This window comes from Rattus norvegicus, chromosome 4 (genome assembly GCF_021556685.1).
Source record: "Rattus norvegicus strain SHRSP/BbbUtx chromosome 4, alternate assembly SHRSP_T2T, whole genome shotgun sequence".
NCBI classification, from domain to species: Eukaryota; Metazoa; Chordata; class Mammalia; order Rodentia; family Muridae; genus Rattus; species Rattus norvegicus.
Window position 1 is genome coordinate 15,005,582 of NC_141537.1, and position 19,122 is coordinate 15,024,703.

General features: G+C 41.1%; 1 protein-coding gene across 4 annotated transcripts in view; it reads left to right on the top strand.

The window, feature by feature from the left end:
• The window catches only part of Rsbn1l (round spermatid basic protein 1-like), a 64,498-nt gene that overhangs the window by 20,645 nt on the left and 24,731 nt on the right, over positions 1 to 19,122 (top strand). Inside the window, exons 2-5 of one of the 4 annotated variants that reach the window (XM_087657149.1) lie at positions 824 to 940; positions 6,329 to 6,403; positions 7,415 to 7,605; positions 7,696 to 8,052. In XM_087657149.1, coding sequence (XP_087513275.1) covers positions 824 to 940; positions 6,329 to 6,403; positions 7,415 to 7,605; positions 7,696 to 8,052 — 740 coding nt within the window. 4 annotated transcript variants of the gene reach the window in all.

Here is a 19,122-nt window from a genome sequence, read left to right on the forward strand (position 1 = left end):
TCTTGGAACTCACTCTGTAGATTAGGCTGGCCTCAAACTCAGAGGAGATCCACCATCTCCTGAATGCTGGGATTAAAGGCTTCTGACCCCACTGATTGGCTCCACTGATGAGTTCTTACGCCCCAGAATTTATCATCACAGTAACACTAGCTAGTCATGTTAGTCATGTTCTTCTTACAACGTAGAAGGTTAAGGGAACTTGGTATCCAGGCTTGTGCAGTCACTGTGTCTTCATTTAATTCCGACGGTGATGCGTGAGGATGGTTGCTGCACCACTTCTCAGGCTTGGAGGCTGGCTAACGATAGGAACGTGCTCAGTGTTAGAGCTGTGACTTTTCAGAGGACACATCCTCTGCAGGTTAGCCAGTTAGTTTATGTGATCCGAAATTAATCCTGTATTTTGCTTGACATAAAGTGAATGAAAAATAATCTTGAAATTAAGTGTGCACGATAAATTTTGTATGCTCAATGAAGAAGAAATGTAGAAATTTTGAGGTATAACCAAGAAAGAAAACAAGGCATTTTTTGCTCCAGTCATGGTTTTTGGATGTATTGTGTTTACTTTGTTTTCGATCTTGTTTTTTTGTTTGCTTGTTGTTTTGACCAGGGGTCATCATGTTGCCCTGGTTACCCTGGAACTTGCCGTGTAGACTAGGCCGGCCTCCAGCTCACTGAGGTTTGCCTGCCTCATCTTTCCTCTCTGCTGGAGTCAAAGGCATGCAACACCAAACTCCACTTGCTTGTGTATTTTAGACCACTAGAAATTGAATTGAAGTTCATGGATTCAAAGATTGTAACATTTAAAATATTTTTTGTCTTTCAGATAAAATCAAAGACAAAATTAAAGAGAAAGACAAAGAAAAGGAGAGAGAGAGAAAGAAGCATAAAGTAATGAGTGAGATCAAGAAAGAAAATGGAGATGTAAAGATTTTCCTGAAAAGTAAGTTATCTTCAGTGACCCTTTTCTACATTGTGTATGTCCAGTATACTCATTGCCAAGCTGTTAAATAAGAAATGTTATTTGATTTCGACTTTGGCTAAGAATAAGAATACTGTCCCAGTGAAGAGTAAATCTAGTGTTGGGGAATTGTAATCTGCACGGTAACATATGCATATGTATTTAAAGAATTATTAAGTCTTTATGGTTAAGTTTCCCTAACAAGTTATTTTCAAAACAAGTTGTATACTTTGGTATGTGCATTATTAGCATGTCTTTATATAACTGGAAAGGAAAAGCTATGGTAAGTTTTGCACAGTAGGATGGCGACATCCCTTCTCGCAGACACTGGAGCAAAACCACTCAACATAGAACAGGATTGGGAGGGGACACTTTATCTGAGTCAAACCAGAAGGGACGCTCTTTTATTCTGTTTTTTTGCTTGCTTAAGAGTATCCTTTTAGGTTTAAAAAGGAAAACCCCAAGCATCCTCTTTGTTTCTTGTTTCTCTTTTAAACTGTATTCTGTTACTGTTTGTACATAGGGAAGAGCAGGAAGAATTTTGGTGTAGCATGTTGGCTAGTAACATAATAAGTCATACAAAACAATTTATGTTACAGTAGAAATAAAAATAGTCTCACATTCACTGAGATATGTCTGAATCGTGATGTTCTCCTTAGGCAATTGGGAAGGCATTGGCCAGTCTGTTAAATTAGATAGTTACTAGACTGTGAAAGTTGCTGATCAACCCTTTGACTTGGATTGATTTCAGTGTGTGAAACATTTGGTGTGAATTTGGGTGTGGATAAACATTTATATTCACAAGGGAAAAAATCCTGCAACAGATATGAAACACAATAACTAATTTATATTACTTGTGGTATATGTGGGCTCTGCATTTTCATTTCATTCTTTGTCACATTTATAATTGTTTTTGTTTCTTTACATAATAAGCTTTTCTACAAGTCAGAATTTAACCTTCAGAGATTTACTTATTTGAGTATGTGTGCCTGAGTTTATACTGTGTGTATACAGTGCCTTCAGAAATCAGAAGAGAGAGGGTGTTAGATCAGTTATAGGTGGTTGTGAGCCATTTAGTGTGGGAGCTGGGAACTGAACGTAGGTCCTTGGAAGAGCAGCAGATGTGCTTAACCGCTGAGAATTCTGCATACCTAGATATTTCTTTTCTATAATGTTCTTCACACCCTAAAAGAAATATATCACCAATTAGGTGACTTCTTGGTTAATGTTCTCAATCCTTTTGTTTCTTTTGCCCCTGTGGTCTTGTAACGTTTATTTATTTTTAAATTTTTATTGACTTAGGTTTGTTTTGTTTTGTTTTAATTGAAATGGGCTCTCATGCAGTCTTGGCTAACCACGAGCTCTGGAGTGCTAGGATTAAGGGCGTGTGTCTCCATGCCTGGCTATTGTTTTCTTTATTCATGTTTTCAAAAAAGCTGTTCTAATTTATTCTGTGTATATGAATGTTTCGATTTCGTGTGTGTGTGTGTGTGTGTGTGTGTGTGTGTGTGTGTGTGTGTACCATGCCTGTGCCTAGAGAGCAGAGCAAAGTGTGTGGTCCCTGGAACTGGAGTTACAGGAGGCCGTGAGTCACTGTGTGGGTTCTGGGAGTTGAACTCAGGGCTCCTGAACTGAGGTGTGCAGCATCACGCCTGCATGTGCAGTAAGGATTGAAGTCGGCCCACACTCCCTCTGCTTGCACAGCTTCAGGCCTGCAGCCGGGCTTCAAGCATTGGTGACTGACGCTCCCTCTGTGTGTTTACTCAGCTGACCCTGTTGGCTTAGTCTGTTAGTTTTGTTCTTATTTATATGTGCAGTGACGCATACTTATGCTATCACAGAAACAGTGTGTGGCCTCAGGACACTTAAGCTCGTATGTTCTTCACTGATGCCTGGATTCCTAGAGACTGTACGTATGAAAATAGAGGTTTCCTAGGAATATACACTATCAACCTTGTCTTTGAAGTAGATGGAGAATGAGGAGACATTTTGAACTGTGCAAGGGCGAAGCTAATGATGAGAACAGAGCGAAGTCGGCTTAGAACTTAGTTTGTAATTAGATGACGAGGACAGTTTAAGGAAACCGTAGTGGAGCTAAGTAATGACTCATACTGCTTTCTGCTGTTGTGAAGACAGGTCATGTAAGTAACCGTGTCGTTCACTCAGGAAGAAGGTATGAGTCTCTTGTTTAAAACAGTAATTTTGGGTTTAAAAAGCAACAAAGTGAAACCTATCCTTCCTCCTCGGTATATAGTGTAGAAGTAATTATACAGTAAAAGCATGATTCATTTGGAAAAGGGACTCTGCCTTTGTAAGTAACATGTGTTGGCTTTCATTATCCAGCAAAACCAATTGTCCATGTTGACCACTGTGTGGACTTGGCCGGGGAATGGAGTCATTTGTTGGTTTTGTGGAGCAGGAAAATGCTCACCTTGTTAGGGCGGTACACATCTACTACCATGAATGCAGCCCCCCTCCCCCCCCCCCCCCCCCCCCCGTGTGTGTGTGTGTGTGTGTCTATCTTTTCTTCTCTTTATAGGTTTCTTCTATAATGTTACAAGTTGTAACATACAGACATTTGAAAATAGAAACCTTACTAAATCTGTTCTGCCTGAGTCTCATTTCCTTAAAACTTTTACTGAGCTGGGTTTAGAGAGATGGCTCAGTAGTTATCAGCACTTGCTGTTCTTTTAGAGGATTCTAATACAGTTTCCAGCATGACAGCTCACAGCGTCTGTAACTCTAGTCCCAGGGCATTCGGTGCCGCCTTCTGATTTCCTTGGTCACCAGGCATTCATGTGTGCACATACATAAATGTTGGCAAAACACTCATTTATATATATAAAATTAATCTAAAAAAAGGTAGACTTGTGTGTGTGTGTGTGTGTGTGTGTGTGTGTGTGTGTGTGTGTGTGTGTGTGTTTTGAACCTGAGCATGGTGGCAAGCTCCACAGCAAGACCCTGACTTACAAAAGAAAGAAAACATGTTAAAAATTGTATTACGTTTTATATGACACACACATGTGTGTATGTTATACATAATTACATGTGAGGAGATTTTCGTAGAAAAATTGTTTTATAGAGCGGTTACTTATTCTTAGTCAAATGCATTACAAATACTTTAGTGGATTTTATTCTTTTCTACCAAAGTCCAACAACTGCTTTTGGACATGTGGGTATGTTCCAGCCATCTTACATACTTCATTAAAATTTAGTTGTAGAAAATATTTAATCTCAATCCGGGGCCTCTACCCCACCTTTGATCATTTAGTTCCTGGATAAAAAATGCACATGGCCTTTATCTTCATAAGCACTAAGGCTGGGCAGAATGTCTGCCCTCTGTGCTATGAACATCTATTTCCTATTGGTGACCTCCAGTTTTGTTTCATCCGGGCTGCTCTTACCTCCAGTTGGCCAGCCCTCCTGGCTATGCTTTCTTGACTCCTAGCCCACAGCATCCTTTCCTTTCTCTACCATCTCCTCTCTCTTCTCGAGGTCTCCTTTGACTCCAAGCCCAGGAACACCAAGTCCCGTCTATCTCAGTTCTGCCCAGCTACAGGCTGTAGACATCTTTATTCACCAATCAGAAGTAACTTGGGGGTAAGGTCACATAGAGTCACTTAGGTGTACCTGTAGACTGTACATTCCTGGGGCAGCCAGGCCGTGGGGCCTGCACTTAGCATTACAGTACATAGCAACAGACCAAATCTCAACAGTAAATTATAAGAAAAATTACGTTTTGATTTTAGTATTTTTAAATTTTAACATTATGTCAATGTTGTTTTCCTCATGAGCAAGCATAGAAGGTTAAAAGTAGGCCTCTAGGTTTTTGGTAGACACCAATATGTAGCGGTGGGTGACCTTGAATTTCCAGATCCTTCTGCCTCTACCTCCTGGGGGCTCCTCTGGGGCCAGCAGGGTACCAAAACTGGTTTTAAGTAGCTCTGGAAAGCATTGATCCCTATGCTCCTCTTATCTGAGACAAGTATTGCAACCAACTCCTTAGTTTTTGTTTTTTGATGAGTATCTGATCTGATGTTTTGGAAGTAAAATACATTGAACAATGTATACAATGAATACAATGTATCCAATAGAATACATTGAACTAATTTGAGCAGTGGTTCTCAACCTTCTTAATGCTGTGACCTGTTCCTCATATTGCAGTGACCCCCAACCATTTTGCTACTTTTATGAATCATAATATGAACATCTGATATGCAGGATATCTGATATTTGATCCCCAAAGGGGTTGAGACCCACAGGTTGCAAACTGCTAATTTAGACTCTTCAGAGAATGAACATTTTACTTTTAGGACTTTATAGACTTATCCGTGTTGACAGGCTCTGCTTTTACTCATAATAGTCGTATTAGTTTGTTCTTCATTGCATAGTTAAGAATTCATCCACAGGGCTGGCTCAGAAGGGAAAGCTACATGACTTGTTTTGTGTGTTTTGGAGACACAGTCTCTTTCTAGCTCTGGCTGTCCTTGAACTCAGAGCTCTACCTGCCTCTGCACCCCAAGTGATGGGATTAAAAGCATAGCTGCCACACCTGGCTGACGATTTGAATGTGATCCCTTGATCTCTGACAGCTGCATGGAAGGAGCCGGAACCTAACCTAGTCCTGAAGGTTATTTTCTCACTGCAGCACACGTGCCATGACAGTGCACATGCAGGCCTGCACGTGTGTGTGCGCGCGCGTGTGCGCGCACACACACACACACACACACACACACACACACACACACACACACACACACACATCCTAAGAGAATGTTAACGGAAAAAGATTCTATATGTAGGTGGTTTTTATGGGAAGTCAAGTCTTTTGGGAAGTGTCCTGAGCGATTTAGTTTTGAAAATATGTAGAATTTCACCTCAGTTCTGAAAAGTAAAGCAATGAGAGCCACGTGAACACAGAAAATGTCATGTGAAGCAGCTGGGAACAGAGCTCAGTTGGTAACGCCCATCCTTCTGTGCAGGAAGCCCTGGGCTCTGTCCACAGCCCAGGGGAATGCCGGATGGTGGTGCATGTCTCTAGTCCCAGAGTTTGGGAAAGAGGAAGGGGGATCAGAAGCCCAGAGCTATCCTCAGCTGGATACCAGGTTTGAGGCTCATCTCAAAATCCATCCTCCTCATCCCTTTAAAAAAGGCTGGTTGGATCATTTTATTCATGGAAAGTTATCGTAGGAATCAAGTAACAAAGCCGAGTGATGGCTCAGGCCTGTAACCTCAGCGGCACAGTCCCAGAGGTTGAGTCAGAAGGATCAGCACGAGTTCAAGCTCATCTTGTTTTAAAAATCAGAACAGCAAAACTCCCCCTAAGGGGCAAGAGATGAGTCGTGGTTAACAGACTGTCTGCTCTTTCAGAGGACCCGGGCTCCATTCTCAGCACCCCATATGGAGGCTCACAACCATCTGTGACTCCCTCTTCTGCTCTCCAAGGTATGCATGTGGTACACAGACACACAAGCAGGTAAAACGCTAGTGTTCAGCCAAACAGCCCCATCCCCACCCCACAACAAGACTGAAAAGGACAGATGAGAGATGAGCATTTTCCTGATCTGCTGCTTAATTGTCCTTTTGATATTTATCTTAGGAAACAGTATTTTATTGCAATGCACGTAACATTTTCATAGTCTGCTTATTTTTATATCAGAAAAATAGAAACATATTCTCTGTTACTGTGCATGTATGTTAATGACATGTATGCTCATCTGTACACAGGGGTCCTCTGATTAAGTAGCCTGTGCAGATTGGGTTAGTCTTTTATTCCTGGATTCCCCGTGTTTTGACCCTGAGTCTATTGCCTTTGTTCACAGAAAGTCTTTAGTATTTCACCTTATAATGTCCTTCCATTCTCACGTCTTTCTCCTTTCTCTTTTCTCTCTTTACTGAGTACCTGGACACCGTGGGAGTTTAGTGCATGAGAAGGATTCTGACTGTCATCTCCTGTAGGATACCCGCTGTATGCTGTGACTGACTTAGGCTAGTACAAGGGCAGCTTACTGAGGAGGAGTGACGTGCTCAGGGCTGGGTGTGCTCTGCACTGTTGAATGTGCACACACTTCTGACTGCGTGGGTTATTTTAGTCTCCTGAGTATCTTGATAGGAGTTTTGAAAACCAGATACAGTAAACTGAAGGATGTATCCATGGGAGCCACCTGCAGGTTCTTGCTCCCTGGTTTCTGAGACGACTCACTCATTACTAGAGTGGGCACTCGGCGGGGCTATGTCTTATCAGCAGCCAAGCCTGCTGTGTCTGTGTTTGTGTGTAAAGGCAGAAAGTGGGTGAGAAAGAAGGAAAGACAGTAAGATGTGAATAGAAAAGTTCTCTGAATTTGAATTTTCAGAATCATCACAAGTAAACTTATGTGTTATAGAACAGTTCCTAAGAGCATGTTTCTTTTTTTAAGTAATTAAAATACAGAGTTTCAAAAAAATTTTTCCCAACAGGTGGGAAGGAGAAGCCAAAAACAAACATAGAAGACTTACAAATTAAAAAAGTAAAGAAGAAAAAGAAAAAGAAACACAAAGAGAATGAAAAACGGAAGCGTCCAAAAATGTATAGCAAATCTATTCAGACCATCTGCTCAGGATTGCTGTCTGCTGAAGATCAAGAAGCCAAAGGCATCTTAAACGACAATGTAAAGGATTGCATTGGAAAACACTTGGATACCAAAAACTGTGACTCAAAGGTTCCTGATAACAGTGACTTTCCCTTTGTCTCATTAAAGGAGCCACGCGTTCAGAATGACCTGAAAAGGTTGGATACTCTGGAGTTCAAGCAGCTCATTCACGTTGAACACCAGCCCAATGGAGGTGCGTCCGTCATCCACGCCTACTGTAGCGAGCTCTCCTGCCTGTCTCCCGTGGAGATGCGGAGGTTTGCGGAAGAATTTGTGGGTCTGGCGTTCAGTGAGAATGAGAGCTCTGCAGCTTTCTACGTGATGGGCGTTGTTCACGGGGCAGCTACATACTTACCTGACTTCCTAGACTACTTCTCATACAACTTCCCCAACTCGCCAGTCAAGATGGAGATCCTGGGGAAGAAAGATATAGAGACAACAACTATGTCCAATTTTCATGCTCAGGTAAGAGGCTTTAGTTTTGTTTTAAAATAGCTTTTAATTGTACATTTTAGATAAACTTGTGCTTTTCCTCTTAATTTTACTGTAGGTTTGAGATGAAAAGGAAAGGGTCTTGGGAAACTGTTTTGAGAGTAACTTCTTGGTGTTAATTTACAAGTTTAGATTTCATTTTCTCCTTTTTTTAAAAAAAAATTGTTGATCTTATTTTTGTGTGCATTGGCATTTTGCCTGCATGTATCTGTGTGAAGGTGTCAGAATTGGAGCTGGAGTTTCAGGCAGTGGGGAGCCTCCTAGGTGCTGGGACTGGAACCCAGGCCTCTAGAAGAGCAGCTAGTGCTCTTAACTGCTGAGTCATCTCTCCAGCCTCCAATTTCACTTTTTTATTCTACTTAAAAATCAGTTAATGAAATACTCAAGATTCTGTCCGCCCAACCCCTTGTCAGACAAGGATTTCACTTGAGTCAAGTGAAATTAATTTAACCAGTTTTTTTTCCAGTTCATAAAATAGTTGCTTTCTTTTTTTTTTTTTTTTTTCTTTTCTTTTCTTTTCTTTTCTTTTCTTTTTTTTTCGGAGCTGGGGACCGAACCCAGGGCCTTGCGCTTGCTAGGCAAGCGTTCTACCACTGAGCTAAATCCCCAACCCCAGTTGCTTTCAAACTTACATCAACCAAGTGTAGTAGCACAGGCCTTTGATCCCAGCTTGGGAGACAGAGGCAGGTGGATCTCTGTGAGTTTGAGATCAGCCTGGTCTACATCGTTAGTTTGAGGACAGCCAAGGCTATGTAGAGAGAGACCTTGTCTCAACAAAACAAAACAAACAAAAACCCTACTACCCTAAACCTGTAAATCACCTACAATTATCCTCTTTGTAAATGCCCAGTAAATTTTATCACTGGGCCCATCAAATAAGTAGGGGCTAAATCCGAGCTGACTGGTAAAAAATAAATTGTAATATAAAACAATCACCACTTAGTATGTGATTATGTGAAGATATCAGTGCACATTTGCCTTAGTTACTTTCTGTCATTGAAGAGACACTGTCACCAAGGCAGCATACAGAGTGTTTTTTTAAAAGATGTATTTATTTATTTTATGTATATAAGTATACAGCTGTCTTCAGACACACCAGAAAAGGGCATTGGGTCCCATTACAGATGGTTGTGAGCCACCATGTGGTTGCTGGGAGTTGAACTCAGGACCTCTGGGAGAACAGCCAGTGCTCTTAACCTCTGAGCCGACTCTCCAGCCCCATATAGAGTATTTAATTATTGGCTTGCTTGCAGTGTCAGAGGCTCACCTTAACTATCATGGTGGGGAGCATGGCCGCTGGTAGGCAGGCATGGTCCTAGAGCAGTAGCTGAGAGTTTACATCTGATCCACAAGCAGGAGATCCACAAGCAGGAGACCGTCAGGGCCTGGCTTGAGGTTTTGAAATCTCCCAGAGACTTTCTCCAACCTCTTAATCCTCCTAATCCTTCCAAAACAGTCTACTAACTGGGAAACAGATACTCAGACATGAGCCTATAGAGGAGGCCATTCTCATGTAAACTGCCACAATATTTTAAGTTAGTTTCCATTTCCTAGTCATTTCTACAGAAACCAGAGACAAAATTGAGTTTTTGCCTTTTAAGGTTTATGTGGGGCCCATCTAAAGTCAGTGTCTTGTAAGGGTGTTAGATGCCCCGGAACTGAAGATACAGACAACTGTGAGCTGCCACGTGGGTGCCGGGAATTGAATCCAGCTCCTTGGGAAGAGCAGCCAGTGTTCTTAACCTCTGAGCCATCTTCCAGCCCCTGTCTAGTTTGCAAATATTTTTTTCTGGGAGATGGTAGTGACTGATATAATAACATTCTAGTTTATGGGGAAGATACAGTAAAGTCTCAGATCTTGGTGAGCTTTTCTCCTAACCTTTTTCTAGTAAAGTAAGATTAGCTAACAGACTAAAGAGAAGTAGTTTAGTTTAGGTTTGTCAGCACTGCTAGGAATAGAACAAGATCTGACCTTCATTTCTGGCTTTTCTCCTTGCTCCAGTATCCTCCTTCAGTTGATGTTTAAGATACATTTCTACCTTACATAAACTATCTATTTAAGATATAGTTTCTACCCCCAGCTCCCAATAGCATGTTTGCTGTGTATTCCACAGCATTCAGAAGCCTGGGAAGTAGGGAATATTTTAACTTTTGATGTATATGGATGAGGGTTATTTGAGAACTGGAATAGCTCTAGAATGATAAGGCAGTAGTAGAACATCCATCACTAGCCATCTCATTTATTTCATCCCTCTTACTAAGAGCTTAGGAAAAGTCAAAACTGAGAAATCAGACGAAACCAAAAGCCTAGAATGAGGCAGTTGTCTCAGAGTGGGAGCAGCTCTGGGCCTGTCCTCAAGCACTGGGTTAATGAACTGGAGTCCCAGAGATCACACAGTAGAAAAAGTGAGCACGCTCCTTAGAGCAGTTCTATTTCTAGTCTCTTGTTCTCCCAGTCAGAGCTGCTCTGTGTTTCGTTGTTGTTTATTTCTGAAATAGGAACTTATGCAGCATGGTGTGGCCTATCTGGTCTCTCACACAGCTAAGGCTGGACTTACATTCCTGGTCCCCTTGCCCTACCTCCTGATTGCCTGAGTTACATGCGCTGAGCACACCTAGTTGTAAAAGCTGTGTTTCTTAACCTTATCCCCTAGGAACTGATTCCTCTTCCCATAAGTCTTTTAGGGAAGGATAGTGTGTACAAGAAAAGTATACACATTAGAGATGACTATTCAGAAAGTGAGCAGACCCCTTCAGTTCAATACTGAAAGTGGCCAGAGGGCTTTCTTGAACTAGCCTTTAGCACTACTCTGCTAGCCTCGAGCCCCAACACATAAGTATATACAGTTTTACAAAAACCATTATCGTGTGTGTGTGTGTGTGTGTGTGTGTGTGTGTGTCTGTGTCTGTGTCTGTGTGTGTTGTGTGTAGTGTGTGTATATGTTGTGTGTGTGAAAGAGCCCGTGGAAATCAGGAGAGGGTGTTGGATCCCTGGAGCTAGTTGCACATGGCTGTGAGCTACAATGTAGATGCTGGGAATTGAACCCCAGTCCTCTGAAAGAACAGTGAGTGCTCTTAATCACAAGCCATTTCTCCAGCCCACATATAAACATCCAGGTAACCAGCATACTGAGTCAAAACAAACGTTTTTATGTATTTTGAACTCATTTAATGATACATATATTTTTCCTTATAGTATTGTTTGTGACATCCATCTTGTAGATCACAGTGTTTGTTTTCTTATTGTTAGGTGGTACCATTCTAGGTATACATGTGTCACAATTGTCCTGATGACTGTAAGTGGACATTGAGTTGTTCTTGTTTTGGTGTTATTAACAGCAGGGTTCTGTGCTTGCTGTGCACATGTGCATTTGTTAAGGCATACCTATCATTTGACTATCAGGATGAAAAGGGCACAGATACTTAATTTTGATAGATTAATGACGCTTTTTAAAAATCATTTGTGTTCCTGTCAATGTGGACCATACTTTTGGTCACAGTTAGTCTGTCATTTTTCATTTAGCCATTGTAGGGACTGACAACACTATCTATCTGTAGTTTAATTTTAATTTTTCTGATGACTAAGTGTGTTAGGTGCATTTTAAATATTATTGTAGAGTTAAACTGTCTTTGGGGCAGTTTTGTTCCACTCTTTTGCCCATTTTTTTAACTTGCTTTTTTCCAAATTAGTAACTTAAAAAATTTTGAACAGTCAAATAATATTCACTCAGTGACTTGATTTATCATTCATAATGACTTTTAATGCCTAGGAGTTAAGTTTAATGTATAATTTTTCTCAATTTTAGTGTCAATAGGACACTAAAAATTGTGTCCTACTTTACAAATCTTTGCCTACCCCAAAGATAATGACATATTCTTTGAAATTTTCTTCTGGGAACTGCTTTTTCTTGCACATTTAAATCTACAGTTCTCGGATTGATTGCATAGCAGGATAAAAAAGATGAGAGTCCATCCAGGTGTGGTGGGCATGGCTGCAATCTGAGCCCTTAGGAGGCAGAGGCAGGAAGGTCACCGGTACCAGAATTAGCATAGCCTACAGAGTGAACCCTGTTACTAAAAATTCAGAACGTAAGCAGGGTGATGGTTGTAAACGCAGCAGGGTCCAGACGACTTAGCATGAGCTGAAGAAATGCCCACTCCTCAGGACGCTGACTACATTTCCTCAGTCAGTTGGTCATACACCTGGGTCCCTCCTGGGCTTTTATTCTGTTGTTCTTTTTATTACTAATCACCAGGGAAACACATTCCAAACCACAGGTCCACCTCCATTCAGAATGGTCTGAGGAATGGCTTACTGGGTAAGGACCCCTGCTACAAAGTCTCACGACGTGACTTTGACCCCTGATTGCTACCCACAGCGAAGAAGCGTTGGCCTTTGACTGACACATTCCTCCACCACCTTCAAGTAAATAAGTAAATGTAATTTAAAAGTCGTTGTTGTTTTAAGCTTAAAAAGTAGAATGGTGCAAAAGGCAACAAATTTACTGAAGCAGAGTAAAGAAAATCCTTACGTACTATGGGAAAATATTATTAGCAGTGCCGTTGGTTATAGTGAGGTATGCAATTCCCTAAGTATGTCAAAGTGAATTGATGGTGGTCCTGCCGCCCCATGGCTCAGGGGATTTACTCAGAGGAGAACTTGGGAAGTCAAAGAGACGTTTGTACTGATCTGTACTGTGGCAGTGTTTGCAATAGGGAAACACTATTGTGACAATCCCGTCACAGTGAAATATATACATGCTGTAAATACAGTTTGTCATTTACTGACGCATTACATTAGGTGAAATGAGCCCAGCAAATCATTCCCTTGGGCTCATGCACGGAACCTAAAAAGTTGTTCTCAGAAACTCAGTTTGAGAAACTAGAATGAATGGTGGTGAGCAGTGGCTAAGAAGAGAAGGGGGTCACTCAGAGAAAACTACATTACATTGGCTAGGATTAAGAAGTGCTTGCATGGGGGCTGGAGAGATGGCTCAGCAGTTAGAGCTCTGGCTGCTCTTGCAGTGGTCCTGAGTTCAATTCCCAGCAACCACATGGTGGCTCATAATCATCTATAACATGATCTGATCCCCTCTTCTAGCATGCAGGTGTATATGCAAATAGAGCACTCATATACATAAAATAAGTTAAAGTGCTTGCATGCCATTGTACAATAAGGTATCTACAGATATCTACTCTGTTAGAGGCAGGGATCAGAGGCTCTAATTGGGAAAGTATATTTTTCTGCCTTATTAATTTAAAAATGAATTTTATTGAACTTGTAGCTATTTAAAAAATATAATGAATAAAGTGGCTGAGGAGATGTCTTAGGACATAAAGTACCTGCTGTGTAAGCATGAGGGCCCGAGTTCTATCTCTAGCAACCCCCACAAGCCCATGGCAGCTGGGCACTCCTGTAATTGTCATGCCAGGGAAGAAGCTGAGACAGGAGGATCCTTGAGGTCTGTTAGCAAGCCAGTCTGGCCAGATTTCTAAATTCCAGGTTCTGTGACAGACCATGTCTCAGAAATTAGGGTGAAGGATGATTTTGATTGAGGTAGACCTCCTTCCCCGGCCACGTTTCTACCATTCATTACCATTCTATTTGGAAGTGTGTGCTAGATGTGGCATAGAAATTGCTCCCTCTTGTGGCACTTTCCTTTATGTCACAGCATGTCTAGATTGCATCAGTAAGAATGTAACAATGGCCTGGGAGATAGCTTACCAGGTAAGGCGTTTCAGTTAGGGATTCATTGCCCTGAAGAGACACCATGACCAAGGCAACTCTTACAAAGGACAACATTTAATTGGGCTGGCAACTGGCTGTGAGGCTCAGTCCATTATCATACTGGAGGGAAGCATGACAGTGTCCAGGCAGGCATGGCACTGGAGGAGCTAGTATTCCACGTCTTGTTCTGAAGGAAGGCAGGAGAAGACTACCATCTTCCAGGCAGCAAGGAGGGTCTCAATGCCCACCCCCACAGTGACACACTTCCTCTACCAAGGCCACACTTCCCAGTAGTGTCAAACCACCATGTGAAGGCATTTGTCACCAAGCCCAACCTGAGTTTGATCCCTGGAGCCTACGTGCTTACAGGAGAGAGTCAGCTCCAATAGGTCGTCCTGAGACCTCCACAGTGTACACTTGTATGTACCTTGGCATGTGTACACATATTCCAGTCTCTACCCCAATTCCCCTCCCATGAATGCAACACACAGAACAAGCACAAATAAACAATTTTACAGAGTAATGTGATGAGCCTACTAAAAAAGGAACTTGTTACAGGATCACTCTTTTGTCTAAGGAATGCATGAGGAATGGTGAAGCTTTGTAGGTCAAATGTAAGTGATTCCTTTTTATTTAATAGTGCTTCGGATATTTTGTTAGTCGTTTTTAAAAAGATAGTGAATATAGAAGGGGAGAAGTAAAAGTGCAGCCATGATAATCTAGTTTTTCAGAGAGGGAGGGAGACTGCAGGGGAGAGTGAGATTAAGCAGTGTACATGCAGTGTGTGGGTGGGGGGTGAGCTGGGAGATTTGCATATTTGCATTCCAGACACTGCCAACTGCATTTCATCCTGCATTTCATTTGTATTTGTGAGTGAGTTAAGATGCTCAACATTTTTTTAATTTTATTTATTTTTTATTAGATATATTTCTTTACTTCCATTTCAAATGTTATTCCCTTTCCTCGTTTCCTGTCCATAAGCTCCCCTCCCTTCCCTCTACCCCATACAGGTTATCTCCCCATCCATCTCCCTTACTGCCCGCCCCTCCCCCCCCATATTCCCCTACACTTCCCCTTCCACTGGTGCCCCAACAAGGCTATTCTCTGCTACATAAGCAGTTGGAGCCCTGGGTCAGTCCATGTATAGTCTTTCAGTAGTGGTTTAGTTCCTGGAAGCTGTGGTTGCTTGGCATTGTTGTTTTTATGGGGTTGCAAGCTCCTTCAGCTCTTTCAATCCTTCCTCTAATTCCCCCAAGGGGGTCTAGTTCTTAGTTCAGTGGTTTGCTGCTAGCATTGACCTCTGTATTGGACATGCTCTGGATGTGTCTCTCAGGAGAGATCTATATCCGGTCCCTTTCAGCATGCATTTTTTAGCTTCATCAATCTTATCTAATTTTGGTGGCTGTATATATATATGGGCCACATGTGGTGCAGACTCTGAGTGGCCGTTCCTTCAGTCGCTGTTCTAAACTTTGCTTCCATATCCCTTCTATGGATATTTCCCCCTCTTAAGAAGGAGTGGGAGCATCCGCATTTTGGTCATCCTTCTTCTTGAGCTTCCTGTGGTCTGTGGATTGCATCCTGGGTAATTCGAGCTTTTGAGCTAGTATCCACTTATCAATGAGTGCATACCAAGTATATTTTTCAGTGATTGGGATACATTACACAGGATGATATTTTCTAGTTCATTCCATTTGCCTATGAATTTCATGAAGTCATTGTTTTTGATAGCTGAGTAGTATTCCATTGTGTAGATGTACCACATTTTTTGAATCCATTCCTCTGTTGAAGGGCATCTGGGTTCTTTCCAGCTTCTGGCTATTATAAATAAGGCTGCTATGAACATAGTGGAACATGTGTCTTTGTTGTATGTTGAGCATCTTTTGGGTATATGCCCAGGAGAGGTATAGCTGGATCCTCAGGTAGTGGAATGTCCAGTTTTCTGAGGAACCTCCACACTGATTTACAGAATGGTTGTACAAGTCTGCAATGCCACCAACAATGGAGGAGTGTTCCTCTTTCTCCACATCCTTGCCAGCGTCTGCTGTCATCTGAGTTTTTATCTTAGCCATTCTGACTGGTGTGAAGTGGAATCTCAGGGTTGTTTTGATTTGCATTTCCCTTATGACTAAGGATGTTGAACATTTCTTTAGGTGCTTTTTTGGCCATTCGATAATCCTCAGCTGAGAATGGTTTGTTTAGCTCTGTACCCAATTTTTTAATAGGGTTATTTGGCTGTCTGGAGTCGAACTTCTTCAGTTCTTTGTATATTTTGGATATAAGCCCTCTATCAACTGTAGGATTGGTAAAGATCTTTTCCCAATCTGTTGGTTGCCGTTTTGTCCTAACAACAGTGTCCTTTGCCTTACAGAAACTTTGTAGTTTTATGAGATCCCATTTGTTGATTCTTGACCTTAGAGCATAAGCCATTGGTGCTTTGTTCAGGAAGTTTTTCCCAGTGTCCATGTGTTCGAGGTTCTTCCCCACTTTTTCTTCTATTAGTTTGAGTGTATCTGGTTTGATGTGGAGGTCCTTGATCCACTTGACTTGAGCTTTGTACAAGGTTATAAAAATGGATTGATTTGCATTCTTCTACATGCTGACCTCCAGTTGAACCAGCACCATTTGTTGAGAATGCTATCTTTCTTCCATTGGATGGTTTTGGCTCCTTTGTCAAAGATCAAGTGACCATAGGTGTGTGGGTTCATTTCTGGGTCTTCAATTCTGTTCCACTGATCTACCTGCCTGTCTCTGTATCAATATCATACAGTTTTTATGACTATTGCTCTGTAATACTGCTTGAAGTCAGGGATGGTGATTCCCCCAGAAGTTCTTTTATTGTTGAGTATAGTTTTCATAATCCTGGGTTTTTTGTTATTCCAAATGAATTTGCAAATTGCTTTTCTACCTCTATAAAGAATTGTAAGAATTTTGATGGGGATTGCATTGACTCTGTAGATTGCTTTTGGCAAAATGGCCATCTTTCCTATATTAATCCTGCCAATCCATGAGCATGGAAGATCTTTCCATCTTCTGAGATCTTCCTCAATTTCTTTCTTCAGAAACTTGAAGTTCTTGTCATACCAATCTTTCACTTGCTTGGTTAAAGTCACACCAATATATTTTATATTATTTGGGTTCTGTTTATCCTTTGAGTAGAGGAAGGCTACTGATTTGTTTGTTTTAATTTTATACCCCAACACTTTGCTGAAGTTGTTTAGCAGGGTAAATAGTTCTCTGGTGGAACTTTTGGGGTCACTTGAGTACACTATCATATCATCTGTAAACAGTGATATTTTGATTTCTTCCCTTCCACTTTGTATCCATTTGATCTCCTTTCATTGACTTATTGCTCTGACTAGGACTTTGAGTACTATATTGAATTAGTAGGAAGAGAGTGGGCAGCCTTGTCTAGTCCTTGATTTTAGTGGGTTTGCTTCAAGTTTCTCTCCATTTAGTTTGATGTTAGCTACTGGTTTACTGTATATTGCTTTTACTATGTTTAGGTATGGGCCTTGAATTCCTATTCTTTCCAGGACTTTTATCATGAAGGGGTGTTGAATTTTGTCAAATGCTTTCTCAGCATCTAATGAAATGATCATGTGGTTCTTATCTTTGAGTTTGTTTATATAGTAGATTACATTGATGGATTTTCAAATATTAAACCATCCCTGCGTCCCTGGGATGAAGCCTACTTGATCATGATGGATGATTGTTTTGATCTGTTCTTGGATTTGGTTTGCCAGAATTTTACTGAGTATTTTTGCATCAATATTCATAAGGGAAATTGGTCTGAAGTTCTTTTTCTTTGTTGGGTCTTTGTGTGGTTTCGGTATAAGAGTAATTGTGGCTTCATAGAAGGAATTCGGTAGTGCTCCATCTGTTTCAATTTTGTGGAATAGTTTGGGCAGTATTGGTATGAGGTCGTCTATGAAGGTCTGATAGAATTCTGCACTAAACCCATCTGGTTCTGGGCTCTTTTTGGTTGGGAGACTTTTAATAACTGGTTCTATTTCTTAGGAGTTATGGGGTTGTTTAGATGGTTTATTTGTTCCTGATTTAACTTTGGTACCTGGTATCTGTCTAGAAAATTGTCCATTTCCTCCAGATTTTCCAGTTTTGTTGTAGGATCTGATGATTTCTTTAATTTCTTCAGATTCTTTTGTTATGTCTCCCTTTTCATTTCTGATTTTCTTAATTTGGATACACTCTCTCTGACCTCTGGTTAGTCTGGCTAAGGGTTTATCTGTCTTGTTGATTTTTCTCAAAGAACCAGGTCCTAGTTTTGTTGATTCTTTGTATAGTACTTTTTGTTTCTACTTGGTTGATTTCAGCCCTGAGTTTGATTATTTCCTGCCTTCTACTCCTCTTGGGTTTATTTATTTCTTTTTGTTCTAGAGCTTTGAGGTGTGCTGTCAAGCTGCTGACATATGCTCTCTCCTCAGAGCTATGAGTTTTCCTCTTAGCACAGCTTTCATTGTGTCCTATATGTTTGGGAATATTGTATCTTCATTTTCACTAAATTCTAAGAAGTCTTTAATTTCTTTCTTTATTTCTTCCTTGACCAAGTTGTCATTGAGTAGAGCATTGTTCAGCTTCCATGTACATGTGGGTTTTCTGTCATTATTGTTGTTATTGAAGACCAGTCTTAGCCCGTGGTGGTTTGATAGGATGCATGGGATTATTTCTATCTTCCTGTTTCTGTTGAGGCCTGTTTTGTTACCGATTTTGTGGTCAATTTTGGATAAAGTTCCAGGAGGTGCTGAGAAGAAGGTATATCCTTTTGTTTTAGGATGAGGTGTTCTATAAATATGTATTAAATTCATTTGGTTCATAATTTCTTTTAGTTTCTCTATGTCTCTGTTTAATTTCTGTTTCCTTGATCTCTCCATTGATGAAAGTGGGGTGTTGAAATCTCCTACTATTATTGTGTGAGGTGCAATGTGTGCTTTGAGCTTTAGTAACGTTTCTTTTTTCTTTTCTTTCTTTCTTTCTTTCTTTTTGTTATCTTTATTAACTTGAGTATTTCTTATTTACATTTCGAGATTGTTATTCCCTTTCCTGGTTTCCGGGCCAACATCCCCCAGCCCCTCCCCCTCCACTTCTATATTGGTGTTTCCCTCCCCATCCTCCCCCTATTACTGCCCTCCCTGCCAACCATCACTTCACTGGGGGTTCAGTCTTGGCAGGACCAAGGGCTTCCCCTTCCACTGGTGCTCTTACTAGGCTATTCATTGCTACCTAGTAAGCTTTCTTTTATGTATGTAGGTGTCCTTGTATTTGGAGCATAGATATTTAGGATTGAGAATTCATCT